This window comes from Enhydra lutris, unplaced genomic scaffold (assembly GCF_002288905.1).
Source record: "Enhydra lutris kenyoni isolate GAN:26980312 unplaced genomic scaffold, ASM228890v2 scaffoldscaffold24, whole genome shotgun sequence".
NCBI lineage: Eukaryota > Metazoa > Chordata > Mammalia > Carnivora > Mustelidae > Enhydra > Enhydra lutris.
Genome location: NW_019154108.1, coordinates 5,771,479 through 5,794,695, shown reverse-complemented (window position 1 = coordinate 5,794,695; position 23,217 = coordinate 5,771,479). Strand labels below are relative to the sequence as shown.

The window sequence follows — 23,217 nt, the reverse complement described above, 5'->3', positions numbered from 1 at the left end:
AAAGGAAGAAATGGCATACTGAAGTCGGAACCCGTTCTTTAATGATTCTCATCTAGCGCATCCCTCTGCAAAGTCTGCTAAGATTTCGGAGAGCAGGGCTTTTCAAACTTCTGTAGGAGGCAGTTTTCCTTGTATGTTTATTTTAATAAACACACAAAAAGAAGTTTTCTGAAAGGTTTATTTGTCACATTTAAAGTACAAAATCAAATACACAGATCCAAATACTGAACCATGTGAACAAGTCCGTCTATACATAGATCACGTAGCCCTACACAACCCATCCAAACATTCTAGCATAGCCCAATACTATCTTCTGAGTAAAAAGCATCACTTCCAAAAAAAACAAACTTTATTATTAGTAACACTGCCAAATGTAAATTATTTTCACTTTATCATTTGATAAAGGATAGAAACAGATACTGCAGAGGAACTGGGGAATTTCTAAGTATAAATCTAATATGTGTATGTGGGCTTTTTAAAACATACTCTATAGGAATAGTCAGTAGATGGACTTGCCAACCAAAGTCCCCGGGGCATATCAACTATAAAAGAAACAAGTTATGACAAAAAACTTTGTAAGATTAATTACATTCCAGAGGTTTTTTGTTGTTGTTGTTGTTTTGGTTTTTAATGCAAAAAAAAGGACTTTGTCTAACAGCACAGCATTTCTAGGTCCTATTTTCTATGGAGTGGTAATGAACTTTGAGGGAGACACCTATATCTGTTAAACTGGTCACTAACGGAGGTATATGATTTTTAACACTGTGTGGATTATTTCAACCAAAATGCAAGAGCACAGTTCTTTAGAAGAAAGGCAGAGATGTCAGGCTTGCCAGATACAGAATATATGTGGCCACTGAAAACACAGATGTCCCTGCTGATCATGGGGACTAAGTTATAACAGCGTCTTTGTTCTAGGATGTCATCTACCTCACGTGCAGACCACAGGATACTAAGCCTCAGATGCCCGAAAACGTTTGCAATCCAGGCACAGAATTTTTTCAGAGCTTCCTCCCATAACTGAGAACACACGCACACATACGGGGACATGGGTCATGAGCAAAGTCAGATTTATATTAATGGCTTCACAGTAGCAACACAAAATGTACTCAGTGTCACATTTCCATAGGAAAATTTATATTTACACTGTACACTTCAGTCTTGAAATGTGGACCCAAAAAACATCCAATTCTCAACAACCAATGAATTCGCTGAGGGTTCCATCCCCTCAGATCGCCCTAACTCAGCAGAGCGACAGGCCTTCCTTGGCCGCCAGGCGCTGGCGGTGGACTTTGTCCTGCCGCAGTTCTTCGTGGTTGGGGTGCCAGAGCTTCATGATGATCCTTTCGATGTTGAGAGCGTATACGGTGTGTGTAGGAATGACTTCCCTGTGCACCTGTGATTCAAATATTTGCATGTTTCCGATTTCACTTCAGTGTATGTATTTTTCCAACATATAAAATTAAAAAGGGTTCGATCCACAAACACACACAAAAGATGCACAAACCTACTCACTACAAGCCAGAGTCTAATGAAGCTCCAACTAGATAACAAGAAAACAAGCCTCTGAAATAGGAGTAAGGGAACAAGAGGATTTTTTTCTTTCCTTTCTTTTGCGGGCCATGTGGGGTCTGGGAGAGGGAAGGAGGGAGGAGGAAGGAGGCCTGGACCCTGGATTTGAAAAATGAAGGTAATATGAATGGCTTTAATAAACTAAAAACGGAAAACCAAAACCAGGAAGAGGAAAGGCTACTGAACATCTTCGTAAACTCAAAGAAACTTTGAACCTATCCCTAAATCTAGGCCAACCTGAAGGGGCCAAGAGTTACCTGCAAAGCTTCGAAAAGGTCGTACATGTTGACTGGAGGCAAAGAGGCAGGCAGAGTGTCCCCGGAGCAGGCCAGGAGGAGGGCAGCCTGCTGCTCTGCGTCATCGGGGGGCGGGTAGGAAGCTGGGTTCTGACCGGCACAAGGAGCAGAAAAGGCTGGAGGACTGGAAACAAAGCCAGTAACTAGGAAGGAGACAACTGAACAACTAGAATAGAAATGGGCTTTAATACATCTTATTAAAAATATCTTAAAATGAACGAGAAACCCCATTACAAACCCAATTAATTTTTAGCTAGTATATACATCAGTAGCCCATAATCTACATTCTTAAAGGCAGCGCATCTGTCAAGCTGCAAACAGAATGCGGAGCAACCACACTTCACCCCTCTCTCCACAATGTTAAAATATTTACTAAGCTCAGGACACTGAGCCAAAATTGTTTCCTGCCCTTAAAGTGCTTCTAGTCGGGGGCGGGGGGTGGGTACTTAATTAATTAAAGGAAAATGAAACTGAAACACTGATTTGAGAGAGGAAGATAAAATGTAACTGGAGACAACAGGACTGAAAAATAACATCCAAGAAAAGAAGATCCAGCACAGAATAAGCAAGAGGCAAAAATGGAGGATGGAGAAAATTCAAATCCTGCCAATTTCCCAAAACAGGACCTAGACAGAGTACCAGCAGGGAAGGCAGGCATAATTTTTATATCATAAAACTGCAGGTGTGACCTGCACAATTCTGAAGACCATCCCGGAGGTAACACAACTGTGAGGAGGTAACCCCGACGCGCGCAGAAGCGGGGTGTGAGCGTGGGTAAGGGCATCGGCACGGCAGCCCTGCTGGGGAACCAAGCAGCCAGCGGTGAGGCAGAAGCCCTCAGGGACCGGCCAGTGCGGGAGAGAGGGCAGCTCAGGAGGCCTGGCGGGGTCAGAGACACTACTCCCAGCATTCAACCACTAAAAGGAACTCCCCCCACCCCCTTTCTTGTTTTTTTTTTTTTTTTTGGTTGTTGTTGTTGTTTCCTAGAAGAGAATGACTTACAAAAGAGAACAAGTACTCCCACACAGATAGGCCTGAATGCGACTGAGCATGGAAACCTTCCCATCCGGCAATCTGAGTATAAACGGTGCTCCTCTGAGGGCCCTTGTGAGCCACCTAAAGGTCTTTAGCCATGAAGGAGGCTCCGGTTCAACCCCCTCCACATGCTGGAACACGTTGCTGTGTCCAACTCTCTTCTCAGCTTCCCACCCTTCACCTCTTCCTACCACACCTTCTACCTTCCCTTCCTGTTAGTTCTTCACCAACATCTGTCCCGCCGGCCTTCCCAGTTACACTTTGCTCTCTGAACGTGTACCTCCCTGTCATCTCCCTGACCAACCAGCTAACTGGCACTCAAAGAAATTCAGTCACTTCAGTCACCACGAGAAAAATTACATCGCTGCTTTTTCTTTCCCAAAGGCTTAAAATCTGGACTGAATTATTTGCTGGGAAGGAAGAAAGGAGGTGAGGGGTGAAGACAGACCCCACATGGATGAGATGAAAGGTCATCCAGGTCATCTCATAAAGCGATGACTCGGGACGTTACAAGTCCTGGGAGCCCTCCACGGAGGGCGGACAGAGGAATCCCGGAGTCAGGGGCCGAGACCAGGTCTGCCAGGAGCAATGTGATGAACCCAGTGTAGGCCACTGTCTGGAGCTACAGCCACGGAAGCCACACGAGGAGGTAGAGAAACACTTCCCATCCCTCCTCCCACCATCAAGACACCCAACCCTGACCCAACAATCACAGGCGTGCTTCCGACTGAGGGCAGGCCCGCTGCTACCACCGGGCGGGGGCTGGCCCTCAGGAGCCATCAGAACACACCGCACCATTCCACTCCACTTCGGAAGGTGCGAGGCACAAGGCACTCCCCTCGAACCACACGCGGCAGCCTCTGCGACTTCACTTCTGATAAACGGCACCAAGTACTTCACCAGTTACCAGGCAAGGATGCAGCTCCAGAAAACAAACCGCCCTGCTCTCAAAGGTACTTGGACTTACAGAAACGTAGTAACCAATCATTTACCAGCGATCGGACACACAACAATAGCACACCAGCTACAAAGAAGGGCTGCGCAATCACAAGAAACCCCATGTACCTCTCTATTAAGTTGTTGTACGCCACGACACTGTTCTTCAGGTACGGCTGTGGGGTCACGTTACTCCCAAAGGCATATTTAAAATGACCATCACGTAACCGATAAGCTTTCCTTCTGGACACAACAGATGTCAATATATCTTTCAGGTGATTCTGTGAAAACAAGTAAAGAAAGGAGAAACAGCATGAACTCCTGTTTAAAAGCAAATCATAAAACTTCCATTGACCAAAAAACGTTTACTAGTGTTCAGTGGACGGAGGCATGAGACAGGCCGGCATATGGTGGAACCAAATGAAGGTTTACCACGGAGCCACAGGGCCCTGCCAGAGCAGGAGCGTACACGAAGGAGGGAGCCGTGCTATTTTTATTTAGTTCTATTTAATAGGGGCTTGCTCTACATGTAATTTATTAAAGAAGTTATTTATACCCCTAAAACTGGCTCCTTTCTCAAAAAAAGGATTTTCAGATAGCTTTAAATGAAAGTACATAAGAGGGGAATGAAAAATGTCCGTGAAAACAAAGAGACAGAGCAGTTCCCAGCCTACTCCTAGCAACGGGGGAGTCGAGGTCAGCCTGGTGTTTCAACTACACCAGTAAGATCATCTCATACCCAGGCCTGAATGATATAAACTGTCATTTCCACATAGAATTCATTTAATGTTTACAACTTCATGAGACAACTCTTATGATCTTTGAGGTACATGTAAGGAAATGGGGCCCCCAAGTATTGGGAATTACCCAATATCGCCCAGCATACCCGGGCCCCATAGAACCCAATATACCTCGTCCAGTAATTGAATGCATAAAGTGAATGGATCAGCGGAACAGTGTGGTGAGACAAGAATCCCACTGTTTGGAAACAAAGTCTAATGCTCTTTCAATGCTGTGCCACAGCAAACACCAGTGATTTTAATCTTTACGATTCTCAAACTCTTTTTTTTCCCCCTTAAAATGGTTTCCCTGTTAAATTAAACACCAAGTCAAGCGCAAGTGTGATGCCCTAATTAACCTTTCTGAAGAGCTTAAGCTGTTAACGGAAGGCAACCGCTTGGACCATGGGGTGTCCCCTCCTCCAAAGAAAACAATTTCAGGATGACAACTCTGAGATGGCGACATTTTGGTTCTTTTCTTGCAGTCCCAACTTTCAACAACACACACAAGGTCGTTACACCCAACCTGTAAGATTGTTTCTGTCACCAGCAAACTAACCTCCACCGCATAGACAACAGCTGAGACCGCCTCCTCCGTGACGTTGTCCAACCCATGCTCGTAAGCGGTCACTATCATCCTCCCTTCAAGCTGACCCCGAGTGGGAAGCATCATTGTGTGGGAGCAGAGTTTCAAGTCATCATCATCTTGGGGATCCTTTGCCACAAACTGCTGGGCTCCCGAGAGGGGATTTTGAGGCTGGAATCTATGCTATGGGTAAGAAAACTTTTCAAAATTATTCATCACAGTGGCAAGCAGTAATGCAAAGAAAAGTAACCAATTTACCGCTTGAGATCCCACAAATTAATGCCACCAAAACCGTACCACAGGGTGTTAAAAAAAAAAAAAAAAAAAAGAAGTAACTCATGCACAAATAATCACAGAGTCGCACCCATTACATAGTAATAACGCAGACATGAACTAACGGGAACGGTGGCAGTGCGCACAGTGGTCTGTTCTATTCAGTGAACACCTGGGTAATCACAGAATATATGGCTCTGTGCTTAAAAATACAATTAGGGGAAAGGAGAAAATATAAAACTATTTTTAAACAAGTCAGAGTATACTTGTAAGTAAGCAAATTCTGAAAGTAGAAATAGAGAGTAATACTCTAATTACGCTCTAAAAGCCGAGCCAACCAACATAACCTCTAATAACAGGTATTCCAAGAGAACACCAGACAGTGTTTATATCATCTTCTACATAAAATCCTCAACACAGAATCTCGCTAAGACATATCATTCTAATTATTTAAAATAGCTTTTCTTGGGGCGCCTGGGTGGCTCAGTTGGGTAAGTGCACGTCTGACACTTGATTTCAGTTCAGGTCAGAGTCATCATCTCATCTCAGAGTCATGAGGTCGAGCCCCAAATAGGGCTCTGCACCCAGCAGGGAGCCTTTTTGAGATCCTTTCTCCCTCTTCCCCTCCCCTGGTTCCTAGAAGAGCACATGTGTGTGCTCTCTCTCTCTAAAATAAGTAAATAAATCTTTAAAAAAATAAAATAAACTAGTGTTTCCCAATCTTATCCCACCCATAAAACCTCTGCCTTCCTCCGGTACATCCAGACAGCCCATCTGGTCTCTCCACCATCAGTGGGAGATAAGCTGCTGGTAGCGAGTATGACCCGTCCCCATTTAAAGTTTGTATTACGGAAGGAACACTGGTTGTTTTTCCATTTTCCAAGTATAAAACTGTATTTTATATCAAATATCCCTTTCTAAACCAAGGCATGCTTCTCTGGAGATGCTGACGCCCTCGGACGGAATACGATGGATAGAAAACTCAGGGCAAAGGTAGCAGTAAGTGTTTCTTGATGTTAATCAACAAACCTATCAACAACCAGTCAAATCTCTAAAAGGAATACTTTTGAGAAACTTTCTTCCCCAAATACGAACAAAAAAGCAAGTTATTCTAAAATGTTTACAAGTGTTACAGCCAAACCCCTTCACGACTTCTCTGCTGATCCCCAAAGGCTCAGGGCCTAGCTGGGCATCACCAGGATCCTGCCAGAGACTGCCAGGCATCCTGTAGTCAGGGAGCAGAAGTCTTCAATGGGAGAAACATTATTCATTCCACAAAAATATTTTAAGAGGAGAAAGAATACAGGCATACTTTTTCAATCATTAAAAAATCGTGAGGTACTAATGAAAACATATTAATATTTATGTTGTAACAAACTAGAACTATAAAAATTCAGACACTTGGGACTCAGAATCTTTGAAACTCTCATCAACTTCAAATACAGTAACATCTTTCCCCCCTGAATCATGCCCCCCACTTTTTCAACTCTACTACCAGTATTTTAAGATTTATTTAGAAATGAAAGCCAGTTTCATCACACCAGCATTTAAATCAGTTGTTACCAAGATCTATCGAATAACAACCTACATCAAATTTCTGACGAACAGAAGAAAGCTTTTTCTTCCCCTTTGGTTTTCCAGGTTTAGCTGCAGAACCCCCTGTCCAGGGCAAAGATCCAGCACCCTCTGTGCGAGAGAAAAATCATAACCGTAAGAGAAAATAATGACAGTTGTCAACTGCTAAGTTTGCTTCATTTCGGGCTAAAAAAGTATGGAATGCTCAAGTAATGAAACTAAATAATAAATGCTTAAATTCAGATCTCCTCTTTCTACTTTCTAAACAAAATTATGAATCCTCTCAAATCGTGTTTTTTCAGCTGTAACCGAACTTATTCCTTTATGAAGACAAATTTGTTTTTTTCTATTTTAATTAATGTTTATTGGGTGCTTTCTTTGCTTATGAGTAGCAGTAGTACCAAAAAAGGACAGAATTTTCTAGTTTAAGATGGCGAACAGAGCACACAAATTTATCTCCTCTCTCCTCCAAGACCAACTAAAAATGGTAATAGTGAAAAGCAAACAGCATGTATCCATGATGGTGACAAAAAGGAAGACGAGTGAAACAAGATGAAAGCCCAATGAACTCCAACGATGAGCTAAAGAGGGGCGCCTGGGGGCTCAGAGGGTTAAGCCTCTGCCTTCGGCTCAGGTCCTGATCCCAGGGTCCTGGGATCTAGCCCTACATCGGGCTCTCTGCTCAGCAGGGAGCCTGCTTCCCCCTCTCTCTCTGCCTGCCTCTCTGCCTGCTTATGATCTCTCCCTCTCTGTCAAATAAATAAATAAAATCTTTAAAAAAACAAAAAAACAATGAGCTAAAGAGGTGCTGAATTACAAGCAGACACACGGAAGCCGTAATCCAGCAGTAACCTAGGCTAGGCAAGGTTGGGAAATGCAGAAACCAGTCAACCTGCACAGCAGAAATCCACCAAGAGTCTGGATTTGGAGAAGGTGAGTACAGTGGAAACCGGAGGGGTCAGTAAGGCTAAAAACAAGATTAATGGAAGGCCTGTATTCAAAAATCGCGTACACAAACACCTTCCCTCACCCCTAGCAGTGCGCTCGGTACAAAATAAAAATGCAGGGTCCCCTGTTCAAACATTTACAATTTCCAAGCAACCACGGTAGAGCCCTAAGCCAAGTAAGGGGCCCTTCGGAGTTCATGGGCAGTTCACAGGCCCCGAAGCCGGCCCAGCGCAGTGTTTATAACAGCAGGGGGAGGGGGCGGGGGGGGGGGGCAAGAGGATGGAGAACGCTCCTCTAGCTAAACAGAAGAAAACTTCTGGGCTATCCTGAGGTCGTTGGTACGGATGCCGGCAGCCCCGAGCACAACTGTCCGCGCGCTGCCATGGGAGGAGCCCCAGCCGAGCCGGCCTCCCGCCAGCAACCGCTACAACAAACCCCAGGCGTGCTCGTGTGCTTCACTCTTCAACACGCGTCGCCAGACCTCAATCATCTGTAACATGATCCGAAAGCCCAAGCTCAACAAACAGAAAACGGAGGTCCCAGATTAAAGAATTCAGGCAACACAAAGGACTTCAAATAATTTTTAACTGGTGTCTTCAGAGAAGTTTGAAAAGATGTATATCCATAAAACAAAAAGAATACGGTATTATAAAAATTGCTGAATTAAAGAATGCACTGGAGGTACGCCTGGGTGGCTCAGTGGGTTAAACATCTGCCTTTAGCTCAGGTCCTGATCCCAGCGTCCTGGGAACGAGCCCTTAGTTGGGCTCCCTGCTCCATGGGAAGCCTGCCTCCCCCTCTCCCTCTGCTGCTTCCCCTGCTTGTGTTCTCTCTCTCTCTCTCTCTCTCTGTCTTTCAAATAAAAAAATAAAATCTTAAAAAAAAAAAAAAAAAAGAATGCATTGGACAGAAAGGTTGAAAGAGTTAAAGAAATCTCACAAACACAAAGCATTAATGCAGATGTTTAAAATCAGTAAATCCAGAAATAGATTTAAGCTCCAATGAGGAGCTATCAAAGTCCTACCAGAAGATCAAGAAACAAAGTGGTTGTCTTTGAGAAAAAGTCTAGGAGTGGGAAGAAACTTTTCATTATAAGACCATCTGTATCATTTCTTTCTAACCATGAGTGTATGTATAGTTCAGAGGTTAAAAAAAAAAGGCAAAGTAATCCAAGCTCATTACAGTACACTTGAAAAATTCCCCCCCCCAAATTTTTATAAGATAGGGAAAAAAAAGGCCACTCATCATCTAAGCAAAAACATTAGTTCCATTTTGATGTTTTTTGAAGAATGAATTTTTAAAGCTTTAAAAAAAATACTCCAAGTCTGTCAGTTAAAAAAGAGCTATTTGGACACTTATGATGAGTACTGAGTACCGTACAGAATTGTTGAATCACTATATTGTACACCCGAAACTGACATAGCACTGCATGTTAACTAGACTGGAATTAGAAAGTAGCGGGGTGCGGGGGGTGCTGTTTGGGAAGTCAAGTTCCTCCTCTCCACCACTTCAAATGTCTTTTTGGAACACCCAGTCTGCCGGATGAGGTCAGCCGATCACGGAAGATTCCCAGCGAAGCCTCCTCCTGCCCGAGGGCCTGGGCGTTGGGTGACGCTGCTGATGTGTGACCACAGTCCCAGCGAGGATGCACAGCACCGTGAGTGAGGTCGGGCCCGCAACAAGGACAGCTTTCCCGCAGCAGGCAGATTTCAGTGCGGATCCAACGCTTCCACTTACTGGTCGCAGAAGGTGTCAGTTAAGTTTTGCTTTTTATTTCCTTTTGTTTTCTCTAAAGTTTCCTAATCCATAAAAAAGGGGCTAATACCTGCCCTAAACAGCTGTTGTGAAGGTTAACAGCAATGACAGACCGTGTCTGTCGCACTGCAGTTGCTCTATCGATATCATGAAAACCATTCTTCCTGCCTAGCTTAGAAAAACAGAAAACCCACCCCCAAGTAGTACACGTACAAAGAACTATTTCTATTTTTCACTTTTAAATCATCTCTTTGATGCCAGCAACCATTAATTTCATTTTAAGGAACTGTAGGCCTGATAGAGAAGTAACCTCTCAAATTCCAAACGTTTCATCCTTTATTTTAAAATAACCAGTAACAAACATTCATGCCTGTCAAAGGTTTTATTTAGTTAAAATCAGCCACTTAACACTTTCTAATACCACTCCATGTTTGTTTGGCAATTTTTTTTTTTTACTTTCAAGAGCACTTTTTCACTGTTCTCTTGTCCGCTTTTTAATATATATCTGTAGGGCAAATCTTACTGTATTTTGTAAGTGTGGAAGCAAGAACACCCAATAATTACCTATCCCACCTAAGCCAGCGGCAAAACCTCAATTTGCGCCTAAGTCTCTTGACTCCTCTCAGCCAGCATTTTTACTCCCGGTCCCACCACTCGCCCTTTCCGCGCACTTTTTAGAACACACGGACATGAAAAGCACGATCTAGGTCTCACCATGTTGGCTTTCCTGATAAATTAAATTTTACACAGAGGAGTGGATCACCTTTACGACCTAACTAGTTGAAGTCCACCCCTGTCTGAAGAAAACAGAGCATGAGAAATCGGACACCCGTGACCACATGCAGCACGGGGCGGGTGGGCTCAGGGAAACAGCCCCGCCTGACCCCACTCCCCACAAACAAACGCTCACTGCTCACTACTCTGCGCCAACGACAGCTTTTCCCAGTGTGAGGACTCGGCCTGGAGGAGATGCCACGTGAACGCTTTATCATACAGCAGAGGTTAGCAGAGGGAAATGAAAAAAAGTTCTAGTAGTCACTTCTATATAAAGATGACCGTCACAATCACCACGGGTCCTTTAAAAACAAAAATACTCAATCTACAGCAGGAGGGCCCTATAAATCCCAGTTTTTAACAAGAGCTCAGGGTAAGTTTTACTGCAAGGCAAATTTTTAATGTATTTAATTATTCATTTTTGACTACTTGATTCAAACAAGATGGTTCAAAGAGGTGACTTGCCCGCTTAAGCAAAAAACCAGTAGTCACTGTTTCTATCCAAACCTATTCGGGGCGAAGTGACAGGACCAGCTTCTACCTACCCCCCAAAAGGCGGCAGCTCTCACCTTCCAGGTGCTACTCTCCTACTCGAGAATGTAAGTGAGATGGTCAAAGTCCAGGTCTTCACCCCATGTGGTGGCTTCCCCTGCACCTAACCCTCACTCCCCTCCCCTGTGTCATGGAAACTTGCTGCTGACACCCGCTGCCCTCCACTTCTGCATCCTGACTGCCCACCCTCTTCCTCGTGTGTCCTTCGTTTAAGTCATCCAAAATTAAGCTGAGCGGAGAATAAAGACCAAAGTCAATCTAAGCGCAGGGAAATCTCGGGCATTACCAAGGCTCTAAGAAACCAGCTGCACCTGCGCAATAAAGGTTTTCTTCTGAGCCGTTCAAAGACCGTTTCCTTTTCGCGCAACAGATGTGTCTGTTAAAGGAAGCTAAAGCCTGGTGCTCCGTGGCTTTGCTGACGGACGTCCCCGGAAGTATTTCCACTCCCTTACCTGGTGTAGACACCAAAATCTGACAACGCGTCAGAATAGCCAGGAGGAAATCGTTGTGAGAATGGACTGAAAAAGGGAAGATTATCATAAGTCAAATACAAAATATTTAAAACGTAAGGAAACCATTATTTGACTTGGGATTATCCCCTACCCTGCCATTCTTTACACTTTATTTTTAATATTCGTAGTATTAAAATAATCTTACATACCACTAAAAACCCAATTTTATTTTTTTAACCGAGAAGACTACAAAATATATTGCAATTTATTACTGCAATTACTTATTTGCCATTTATTACAAGTCTGGGAAAACTTCAGAACAGTAAAATAACTCCCCAGATAATTATTTTACCATTATCCTGTGTGAGAAGTCTATGAGCTTCAAGGTCAAACTCTTCTTTGCTGATCTTCTGCTTGAACCACAACTTTAAGTTAGCCCAGTATCTGCAAAGGCAGAAGCAGTATTAAGAACCAAGGGGTCTGCTTCTTTCCAAAATTCACCTTACCTGCTCCAAAACCCAGGGTGGGAAATTTTGCATTCCCTACTGTATAATATGCTCAGTTGTGTTCCTCTCCCCAAATTCGTAGGTTGAAGCCCCAAACTCCAGCCCCCAGGAAGTACTATACTTGGAGCAAAGCCTTTAAAGAGGTAATTAAATTAGGGGCGCCTGGGTGGCTCAGTGGGTTGAAGCCTCTGCCTTCGGCTCAGGTCATGGTCTCAGGTTCCTGGGATCGAGTGCCTGCTTCCCTCTTTCTCTCTCTGCCTGCCTCTCTGCCTACTTGTGATCTCTCTCTGCGTCAAATAAATAATTTAAAAAAAAAGAGGTAATTAAATTAAATTATCATCTTCAAGGTGGGCATATGATGCCCATGTGGTGGGCATCCTTGTAAGAAGAGATTAGGACAGAGAGACACACACACACACAACCAGACAGTGGCCATCTACTAGCCAAAGGGAGAGGAGTCAGAAAAAACAGCCCTGACGACACCTTGATGTCAGACTTCCACCCTCCAGAATGATGAGAAAACGAGTTTCTGTTGTTTAAGCCGCCCCCTCTGTGGTATGTTGTTATGGCAGCCTTGAAAACCAACACACCTAGGAATCAGAATACCGACAGAAGGAGAAGGAAGAAAAGTTTTTCCCAGAAGGGACTGGCAGGTAATCACATAATTGGGTTCATGAATGAATTAGTCAAAACCACAGCTGTACCTTTCCTTCCTCACTGTTAACCTTTCTAAAAGATTACCCTCCAGAATCCTACATTTAAGATTTATATTTTAAAAGTACTATTATTAAAAGTATTAACTTAAATATGAATTTCAGATATGCGTTCTCATTAACTACGTTAATAATACAGTATCGTATATTTGAAAGCTGTTGAGAGATCTTAAAAGTTCACAAGAGGGGCGCCTGGGTGGCTCAGTGGGTTAAGCCACTGCCTTCGGCTCAGGTCATGATCTCAGGGTCCTGGGATCGAGTCCCGCATCGGGCTCTCTGCTCAGCAGGGAGCCTGCTTCCCTCTCTCTCTCTCTCTCTCTCTCTCTGCCTGCCTCTCTGTCTACTTGTGATCTCTCTCTGTCAAATAAATAAATAAAATCTAAAAAAAAAAAAAAGTTCACAAGAAAAAGCTTTGTAACTATGTATCATGACAGATACTAACTTACTGTGATAATCATTTTGCAACATACATAGAATACTTGTCGCACACCTGAAACTAATGTAATGTTATATGTCATATGTCAATCATCCCCCAATTAAAAAAAAAGATCTATATTTTAAAAGGTGTATGTTTTATGGATTGGGAAAGGGTCATTCATTCTGATCCTATAACCTCCTTCCCTTCAAATGAACTCAAGTTTTAATCTAATCAGCTGAAGTAATGAGTTTCTAAATTGCCTCACCACGAAGAAAACACCCATGGATAGAAGAAACTTAGTGGTTTTTTGTTTTTTTTTTTTTTTAAAGATTTTATTTATTTATTTGTCAGAGAGAGAGGGAGAGAGAGCAAGCACAGGCAGACAGAATGGCAGGCAGAGGCAGAGGGAGAAGCAGGCTCCCTGATGAGCAAGGAGCCCGATGCGGGACTCGATCCCAGGACGCTGGGATCATGACCTGAGCCGAAGGCAGCTGCTCAACCAACTGAGCCACCCAGGCGTCCTGAAACTTAGTGGTTTTTAAAGTGAAAACCAACCACTAATCATAAAAGGCTCCAGTTAACTAGCAGGGAAAAAAAGAGAGAGAGATTTGATCCTTTATACCTAAAGATTAGAAATAGGAGTAAAATCCGACTTTGCACATCCACAGCCCCTGATTCAGTGCTTAAGGAAGCTGCCCCTTCCTCATGAAGCAGAATGAAGAGTTACTCAGTCCATGTCTTAGAATCACTTTCAATTCACACTTAGCTACTTTCTGATGCTCACTTGAGTTCCTGACAGAAAAGAAAAAAAAAAGAAAAAAAAAGATTTCTAAACGAGACGGCCGAATGCCCTCACTGGCTTACTATACCCCTGGCAGGGCTTCTCCTGAACACAGATCCGCTTCAAGCCATCTGAGTCGGTGCCTCTGTATGTAACCGGCTACGTGTGCAAGTAACCGCAGGCAAAGCTTCGGCTTCACACGCATTCCTTCTTTCCAGGAGAAAACTAGCTTTAAGGGAGTCAAAGCTGCCTAAGACCCATTTCACTCAACAGCAAAATATGGTAAGTTCTAGAGTCTGGCATGACTTCTCACCTGATACTTACACACTCATTAGTCGATAACTTCCCAACAATGGACACTTAAATGCCTTTTTTTTTTTTAAGGACAGGAATAATTATGAAATGAAATAAAGCTCCACAGAAAAAAACAAGTGTTTCCCCATCCCATTCTATCCAATAAAAGATAGTAACATGAGACAAATTTCATTATTTAAAAACCCTGCATCACAATTTTACAAGAAAGATGCAAATACATTCATATTTTGAATGCGAACTTGTAAGTAAAACCAGGCTCTACCAGGAGGTTCTGCCGACATGATACCACCGATCTCCAGAGGCAAACTTCGTGGCCCAAAGGGGCAGCACCCCATCTAAGATCTGGAAGACCTGCTCCCCAACTCTGGTCTCTGTGTTACCTTGCTGTATAGCCATGGACAAACGACTGTTCCTAACAATTAGTTGAGGAAAAAGTCAGTCAGCCTCTGTGAAGGTGAGGATGATGGGAGAGAAATACAAGTGTGTCAGACGAGGAAGCACTGGAGAGACTTAGAGAAAACTAAATACATATGATCGAGTAACCAAAAATAATCCAACACCTCTCTACACAGGACACTCTCCGGGGTACGACACAAAGTGAGTTAACTAGCAAAGGCCACGTCTTTCTAGAAGCTGATGAGGGCATGCAACCTGACATAAAGGACATTCGGACCACAAGCTAAGTAGAAAACAACTCTTATCTGGGTTCCTTATACACTGCCTCTGCTCTCCCTGCCACCAAGGACCATGTGTAAATGGCCAGGTTGTATAAACCATAGCCAACTACTCATGGAAGAAATGTGAGACATCACTATAGAGCAATGTTATAGTGTTCAACCAAGAGGCACTTTCTAAGGAGCAGGAGGAAAAGACAGTGAGAGAATGGAAAAATACAAAACCACACTATGCCACTAGCTATTCCTGGCACAAAAGCGTATTTTGATTACATTGTTCATGGAGATTCACCCTACAGATGCACCAAATTTAGCTTTCGCATCTGTATTTGACCAACATCGGAGAGCCAGCATTGGCCTTTAAAGACCAAATAGGGAAGATCAACTTCAAATTTCTGGGAACCCTGTGTGATATGTGTGGGATCACAGAAGTCACCATCACATCTCATCAGTAAATCACTCACAGCCAGGTCTCTCAAATTTATTATATTATGGAAACACTTTCCAATATTTTAAGCATCCTTGATGTAACAGTAAAAAGTCAATTGTGCTTAAAAAATGTAAATTTTAGCAGTCAGTATTACAAAAGCAAGAAACTATAGTAATTAATGAATGGTGAAAACTTAATTTTACTTATTGAAATAATTTTCAGTTAAATAAGCAAAGAAATTGACAGTAAACATGAATATTAAGATGTAATTTTAGGTGGACTATTTTATCTTTGGGAGTCAATAAATGTTCACAAAAAATTAAATAATTATGCCAAAATAATAGATTCGATTTTAATGCTAGTGTTTGTAGAAGTCTGATTAACATTCATAATATTAAAATAATCTTTAAGGATTATATTTTTGCTTGGGGCGCCTTGGTGGCACAGTTGGTTAAGTGTTAGACTCTTGATTTCGGGTCAGGTCATGATCTCAGGGTGACATTGAGCCCCAGGACAGGATCCGGCCCAGTGCTCAAGTGAGGAGTCTGCTTGGCATTCTCTCTCCCCCTCCCGCTCATGCTCACTCGATCTCAAAGAAATAAACCAGTCTTTAAAAAAATTATATTTTGTTTCTAGTTATTCGGTTTAGGTCATGAGTATTTCAAAAAGTCTTACATGGGAATTCTGTGTATCTTGCTAGAATAAAAAGCAGAATGTTAACTCCATCACCCCAAAATTTCACAAGAAGGAAAAATTCCAAAATAACGTATGACATCCAAGTAACTTCAGCCTGCTCACAATAAAGAATATAAAGAAAAAGATAAGAAGAAAGTGTCCCCCCAAACGCCTTGCTCCTGCAGCAACATTATTTTTAAGGGACCATCTACCCAGGAATGCAAATGTGTGGAATATCCCAGAAGCCATCTAGCAGCAACAACACAGGCATTCTAATTTTAAACATTTAAAATGTGTTTCCTATATTAAAAAAATATATAAAATTGTAATAACGATTAATGTTCTGAAAACTTCCAAACTCGTCCTTGTACTTCTGAAATATCTTATTTGGCTTCGGCCCTGGCCGGATTACTGCTGGTTCATCCCGCCATCAGCACTGGCCCTGATGGTGGACTCGGTCCCCTGCTGTAACCCAGGTCTGGCTGGGTGCATGCGGCTCTGGAACCCTTCGTAAGGCATCAGAGCCAGGAATCAGGCATGGGAGGCCTGGTGACTTCTGAAGAGTTACGTAACCTCCCTAGAACTCGGTCTTCACGTCTATCAAATGGGAATAATAACCGTCCGGACCTCACATCTCCGATGAGACAGTACGTTAGGGTGCTTAAAAGGTGATCAGCGCCGGTTACTGAGATCATCCCTATAACCGCGGTGATGCTGTCAGTGCTCTATAACGCAGGATCTACGCATCCCCGACCTCAGGAAGCTCCCGCCTCCAGGAAGCCCTCGGGGACGGGCCGCCAGGCGCGGTGCCCGATCCAGCCGAGGCGCGTCGGGCTCCGGGTCACTCGGCCCCGGGCAGGCCCCACGCGTCCGGAAACTCCGCGCAGGGGCCCGCAACCGCTCAGTAGGCCCCTGGGCGTGGAGTGCGCCCCTCCCGCCCCACCCAGGGCAAAGAGTCCCGGGCGAAGGCGCCCGCCCGAGTCCCGAGGGAGCCCGGGAGGCCCGGCCCCTCCAGCGTCTGGGCGAGTTCCGGCTGCCCGCCCGGCTCCGGCCCGAGAAGCCCGGAGGCCCCGCCGCCCGCGACGCGAGGCAGCACAGGCCTCGGGGCGGCAGGGGGGCGTTTCCAGGGTGGGTCGGCGGCCCGAAACCAGGGGAGCACCGGCGCGGGGACCCGCAGGCTGTGCCAGAACAGCTCTTACTGTTTCACGTTGTCCCCCAGGGCCTCGCTCAGGTTCTTCTTGGCCGCCTCCAGCTCGCTCACAAAGGTCGCCATTGCTCCCCACGTCTCACCCGACCGCAGACCGCCCTGCCACAGTGACCAACAACCGAAAAACCAATTACGCGAGAGTCTCGGGGCTGAAGGCTCGGTCCGCTCCGGTCTGTCCCGCCCCCTGTCCCTCAGAAGACTTTTGTTTGGTTTTCGGCTCCGCCCGCCTTCCTGAAGAGAAAGTGAGGAGTAAATTCGCCGTTTTCTCAGTCCTCCTCCTCCCGCCCGCTCGAGTCACGTGATTCCTATCGTTGGCCCCGCCCACACCCTACTTAAACCCGGGACCGACCTGGCCTGCAGCGACGCCTGCAGGGCCGGCGCTTCCCGCTCTTTCAGTCTTACCGAGTTCGGCCCCTGTCCTCCGACCTAGATGAGGACCTTCCCCGGCGGATAAGAAAGCAAACGCTCTGTCAGTTTGGTTCTTTCTTTGCCTTAATTTTCGCCAACCACGAATCGTGTCATAGGCCACCTACTAGAGTCGTCTTAATTTTCTGCGTCTTCCGGAAAAAATGTGAAGTTCTATGTAGGCTGGTTTTGCGTTTTATTCACTGCTGTTGCCCCGGTTCCTAGAGCAACGCCCCCCGCGCGCTGGGCTATCCGTGCGTATTTGCCTAGTGACTGAAGTTATTGGGAACAATAAGGGAAATACACGGAAGGAAAAAAAATAAAAAAGAAAAAGTGTTTTACCCCCAGCTCCGGACAAACTTCCACCTGAGAGTCCCCTCCCGCCTGCCCCGTAGCTTGTAATCGTGTCCTATCATCGGTTGTGCGTCTCGGTGGGTTTCTAAAGCTTAATGTAATAATACACATATTTCCCCCTGGTATTACAGTGTCTTGATAATCATTTTAACGACGGCTTTTTAAATACCCCAGATAAAACGTGCACAATAACTTGCTTCCTAATTGTTAGCCTGCTGTTTCCATTTTCTTCCTCTATTAAAAGCAATTCTGTTAATAAACTCTATAAAGCTTTTCTTCATTTCGGGATTATTGCTCTAGGATGGGGCCCCACAAATAGAATTCCTAGTTTAAATGGTAAGCATATTTATAAGAATCTTGGTGTGTGTTGTCAAATTGTCTCCCAAAGATGGAAAATAATCCTAACTGCTGTGTGTAATTTCTCTGCGGAGGCCTCTTCAAGCTGCTTCGCTTATTCAGCAAACAGCTACTATCCTGTGCTGGGAACGCGCATGCGCCGGGTTTGCGAAGATGAACGAGGCAGGCAAAGTCTTCCTATGTGTGTCCAAAAACGCTAGACAAATTTTGGCTTTTTGTTTTATTTTATTTTATTTTATTTTATTTTAAGATTTTATTTATTTATTTGACAGAGAGATCACAAGTAGGCAGAGAGGCAGGCAGAGAGAGAGGGGGAAGCAGGCTCCCCGCTGAGCAGAGAGCAGGATGCGGGGCTCAATCCCAGTACCCTGAGATCATGACCTGAGCTGAACACAGAGGCTTAATACACTGAGCCACCCAGGCACCCCCAAATTTTGGCTTTTTAAAAAGTAGTTATCCACTTCTGCTTTTTCATGGCTCCCCACTGTAGACAGAAAGAAAGTCAACCACCAAGTAGGTTAGTAAATGCTTTATTCACTGTCTTACTGAAGATTATAGCCCAGGAACAGCTTTTCAAATTGCTCTCAAATTCTCAAATTGCTCAAGAACTGCTCTGAAGCTTGTTATGTGTACAAATCGTGTATATAAAATTATTATATGTACATAAGGGGGGAAAGGGTGCACGTGCTTGCAAGCAGATCTCCAAATGTGCATCACAAGGTATAATTTTTTAGAGTTCTAAAAAGGAAGGTTTACTGATTTCCACACAGAAGTGAGAAAGACCCTTAAGTCATCTTAATACATTATGTTTCTATCATGTCCGATTGTTCAAAAACATTGTTTGAACACCTCTGTTTAACTGGTTTTCCAGTTCTTGCTGTTCTTGATTTCTCCTTGAGGTCACTTGAGATGGTCATAGAAGGTAGACATTAATCACCTACTGTAGTTTTAGTCCACGCCACTGAGTATGGAACAAATTCAGTACTGAACAAAATTCAGACTCCTAAATCTGGCGTTCAAATTTTCTTATGACCTGGACTCTGCCTCTGTCCAACTCATGCACATCCTGGCCTGTCCCCATCACCCCTTAGAACACACTTTGCACTCCAGTTACTTGACTTTCTGAAACAAACCACATGACTCAGTCCTTTTACACATCTCTCTCCCTTCTGCTGGTTTTGAGACCTATGGGTGGTGACCTACATTTTTCACAGTCAAGTTCAGACATGTAAAAACCTGTTAGAGGGCCAATTCAACAGCTCTAGGAAAGGGCACAAGGAAATGTTTAGGTATATCCTCCAGGAACAGTCCTTGTTTCTCATTTCTCATTTCTATCACTACCTATCCCCTAAGAAAAATATGGCTCTCTGCTTCACAAGCACTTCACATCTGTGTTTGATAACATCGATAACACTCTACACCTAGTTCAATTAAATATTTCTTTTTCTCTCATCACTTTGGATACCTATTAGCACCAATTTCAGTATAATTGTTCAACGTCCCTTTAAACTGTAGAGTTAGACAATGTAACATACACAGAAGTCTGACCAAATAATGTACTTAATAGAAATAAATATAAAAAACATTTGTAATTTAGCAGATGTCCATTGGCAGATGAATGGATAAAGAAGATATGGCATATTATAGATAGATAGATAGAGAGAGAGATAGTTAGATAATGGAATATTACTCAGCCATCAAAAAGACTGAGCTCTTGCCATTTGCAACATCATGGATGAAACTGGAGGGTATTATGCTAAGTGAAATAAGTTAGTCAGAGAAAGACAAATACCATATGATTTCACTAATATGTGGAATTTAAGAAACCAAACAGATGAACATAGAATAAGAGAAGGAAAAATAAAATAAAATTAAGTTAAAAAAGAGAGAGAGGGAGGCAAACCATAAGACACTCTTAATTCTATGAAACAAATTGAGCGTTGCTGGAAGGGAGGTAGGTGGGGGGATGGCATAAGTGGGTGGAGGACATTAAGGAGCACTTGATGTGACGGGCACAGGGTATTATGTGCAACTGAGGAATCACTAAATTCTACCCCTGAAACTAATACTATACTCTACGTTAACTGAATTGATATTAAATTTTTCAAAACTTGTAATCTGGTGATTTACTTTAAAAAAATTAATTCTGCTTTTAGTGATACTAGTAGTTACACAATGCATAACTCATACAGACAACTATTAAACAGCTTCAGAAAATGTAGGTTAAAGTAGTTCATAAAGTGCAAAGAATTTTTAAAAAGTGTAAAGAATTCTACAAATGTTCCTTTTAGCTTTAAAAAATGTTATTTTTTGGACTATCCCATAGCAATTTTCTCTTTCCCGATGGCAGGTTAGTTCTAGGGTAACTAGTAAAATCAACTCAATAGTATATTGGGAACAAACAATATAAAATAAGAGTTTCTATTATTAACATTACACATATCCTTTTCTACTTCATTAAAATGAAGTTAAAACTTTGATAGTATTTGTACATTGCCTGCTTTTATGCAACTTCTTTCCATGTGCAATTACACAAGCATAACTATATGCAAATATGCCTATGTACAAATATAAGACAAAGGAAAACCCCCAAAAAGTTTATTTTCATACCAGTTTTGTGTGGGTAGCTACGAAAGTCTGGCCTCTGCCTGCTTAACTCTTCCCCATTCCATATTTTATAAAATGTCCGATCTTTGGCAGTAGGCTTTGATGTTGATGGAGTTGTGAGATGTCTCAGATCTGGAAATTATATTATTGTTGCTATTATTTTTCACAGATACCATATTTAGGATTTTTAGACCTATTTATAAACCACCGACTCCTTGTTTACAAATACTTGCTGATTGGCTTTCTTACTCCGTACATTAGCAGTGGCTCATTAGCCTTCTTCCCAGAGCACTGCCAGCCACTGTGTGAGCTGGTGTTTCCTTTTGGACATCAGCAGCCCAGCTTTACTGCAAGGACTCTTAGATTTCATCCTTAAAATATATTTTTTTAAAGATTTTATTTATTTATTTGACAGACAGAGAGATCACAAGTAGGCAGAGAAGCAGGCAGAGTGAGAGGGGGAAGCAGGCTCCCTGCTAAGCAGAGAGCCCGATGCGGGGCTCGATCCCAGGACCCTGAGATCATGACCTGAGTGGAAGGCAGAGGCTTTAACCCACTGAGCCACCCAGGTGCCCCTGATAATATTTTTAGTCGCTCTTTTGAATTAACCATTGTAGCATTCACTGTTATTTGTAGTACTTATTACGGGTACACTACACTCCATGTGGGGTATAATATGTGTAGTTGTACACAATGATACCCAGTGGCTCACACTCACCATATAGGTCTGTCCGAATAAAATATTTTAGGAAATTCTATATAATGGTCTTCCTAATCTATATCTATATTGAGGTACAGATTTTAATATCGTTAAAGCTTACAGACTAGAATATATTAAGTCCAAGTTAAATTTATGGCTGAAAAAACAATTACAGAGGCATGTTACCCTGACACCCCACATATTTATTTTATGTCTGCCAGAAGGAGGTGAAGAGGCTCTTAATCTTTTTTTTTTTTTTTTTTTTTTTTTTTTTTAATGCCGTGGACTTCATTGGCAGTTCTGGAAAAGCCTTTGCAGCCCTTCTCAAAAATAATCTTCCCACATGCATGAACCACTTAGGCTTATGTTTTAAACAGTTTTATTGAAACTGTTCTATCCTTGGGTCCCAGATTAAAACCCTCTGAAGCTTTATAGGTACTTAATTTGCTCAGGGTGCTATAACAAAATATTGCAGACTAGGTGGTTTAAACAACAGAAATTTATTTTCTCACAGTTCTGGAAGCTAGAAGTCACAATTAAGGTGCCAGCAAATTTGGTTTCTTGTGAGGGCTCTGTTCCTGGATTGTAGATGGCCATCATCTTTCTGTTATCTTCACAAGGCTTTTCTTCTATGCGTGTGTGTGTGTGTGTGTGTGTGTGTGTGTGTGTGTGTGTGTGAGTGTGTGTGTAGGGAGGGAGAGAGGACAAGCATGGGAGCTCTCTGATGTCTCTCCTTGTAAGGACACTAATCCTGCTGGGTCAGGGCCCCACCCTTATGACCTCACTTAACCTTAACTAACTCCTTAGAGGCCCCATTCCAAAAACAGTCACGCTGGGATTTAGGGCTTCAAAATATTAATTTGGAGGGGATGCAGATATTCAGTCCAAAATAGTACTACTATGTGAACTTAATAGAACTACTTAATAGAACTACTATTAGAACTATATATTATATAATAGAACTACTATTAAAACTATATATTAGAACTACTATAGAACACTTAATAGAACTACTAAGTGAACAACGGTTTCCCATTCTCTTTCTCAGAAGTTCTTGGAAATTAAAGTTCTAGGACTCTGAGAAACGGCAGATATCTAGGGATTCTAGTAAATGAAAGACACCTAAACAACCCTAAGAATACTGAAAAGTAAACACTGGTTTTACCTATGCTCTAATACTGTCATGGTTGACTTGACCAAAGCCTTTTTGCTGGACTTAGTCTCAGAATAGTCTCAGAAGTTAAGGGGTAGAGGGAAGAAGCATGATCTGTGACAGATGGACAATAATTAAGAGCCAGTCAACTGTACAATACTTAACCCTTATAATATGTAAATAACTATAAACATTATCTAGTCTAGTTTTTAAAATCTATTTTTAAAATTATCCTGTAACAATTTTCCTTCTCCCAGTTAGGGGAGTGTGAGTAAAAATAGAAGTATTGTAAAAAACTGAAAGAAAATTTAGAATTAGGACAATCAGAGAGCCCTTCTGTAGCTCAGTTGGTAGAGCAGAGGACTGTAGGTGTGGTGGCTAGAGGTAGG

General features: G+C 42.9%; 1 protein-coding gene across 1 annotated transcript; it reads right to left on the bottom strand.

Annotated features, from left to right (window-relative positions):
* Nucleotides 1–160: 160 nt before the first annotated feature.
* LOC111150735 (transcriptional adaptor 1) lies at nucleotides 161–17,531 on the bottom strand. The gene is made up of 8 exons (XM_022508303.1): nucleotides 17,245–17,531; nucleotides 11,886–11,977; nucleotides 11,534–11,599; nucleotides 7,066–7,163; nucleotides 5,178–5,387; nucleotides 3,969–4,120; nucleotides 1,830–1,992; nucleotides 161–1,396 (listed from the first exon to the last, which is right to left on the bottom strand). Exons 1-8 carry the CDS (start codon nucleotides 17,316–17,318, stop codon nucleotides 1,244–1,246), a joined length of 1,008 nt encoding a protein of 335 aa, XP_022364011.1. The 5' UTR covers nucleotides 17,319–17,531; the 3' UTR covers nucleotides 161–1,243.
* Nucleotides 17,532–23,217: the final 5,686 nt, after the last annotated feature.

What these genes read in the sequence shown, in the direction of transcription:
- LOC111150735 (XM_022508303.1), bottom strand. Translation starts at nt 17,318, where the DNA reads ATGGCGACCTTTGTGAGCGAGCTGGAGGCGGCCAAGAAGAACCTGAGC. An exon ending in CTGGGGGACAACGTGAAACA is followed by an intron (nt 11,978 to 17,244) that starts GTAAGAGCTGTT and finishes CTGCCTTTGCAG; the next exon opens with ATACTGGGCTAACTTAAAGT. An exon ending in ACCTTTTCGAAGCTTTGCAG is followed by an intron (nt 1,397 to 1,829) that starts GTAACTCTTGGC and finishes TTTGAATCACAG; the next exon opens with GTGCACAGGGAAGTCATTCC.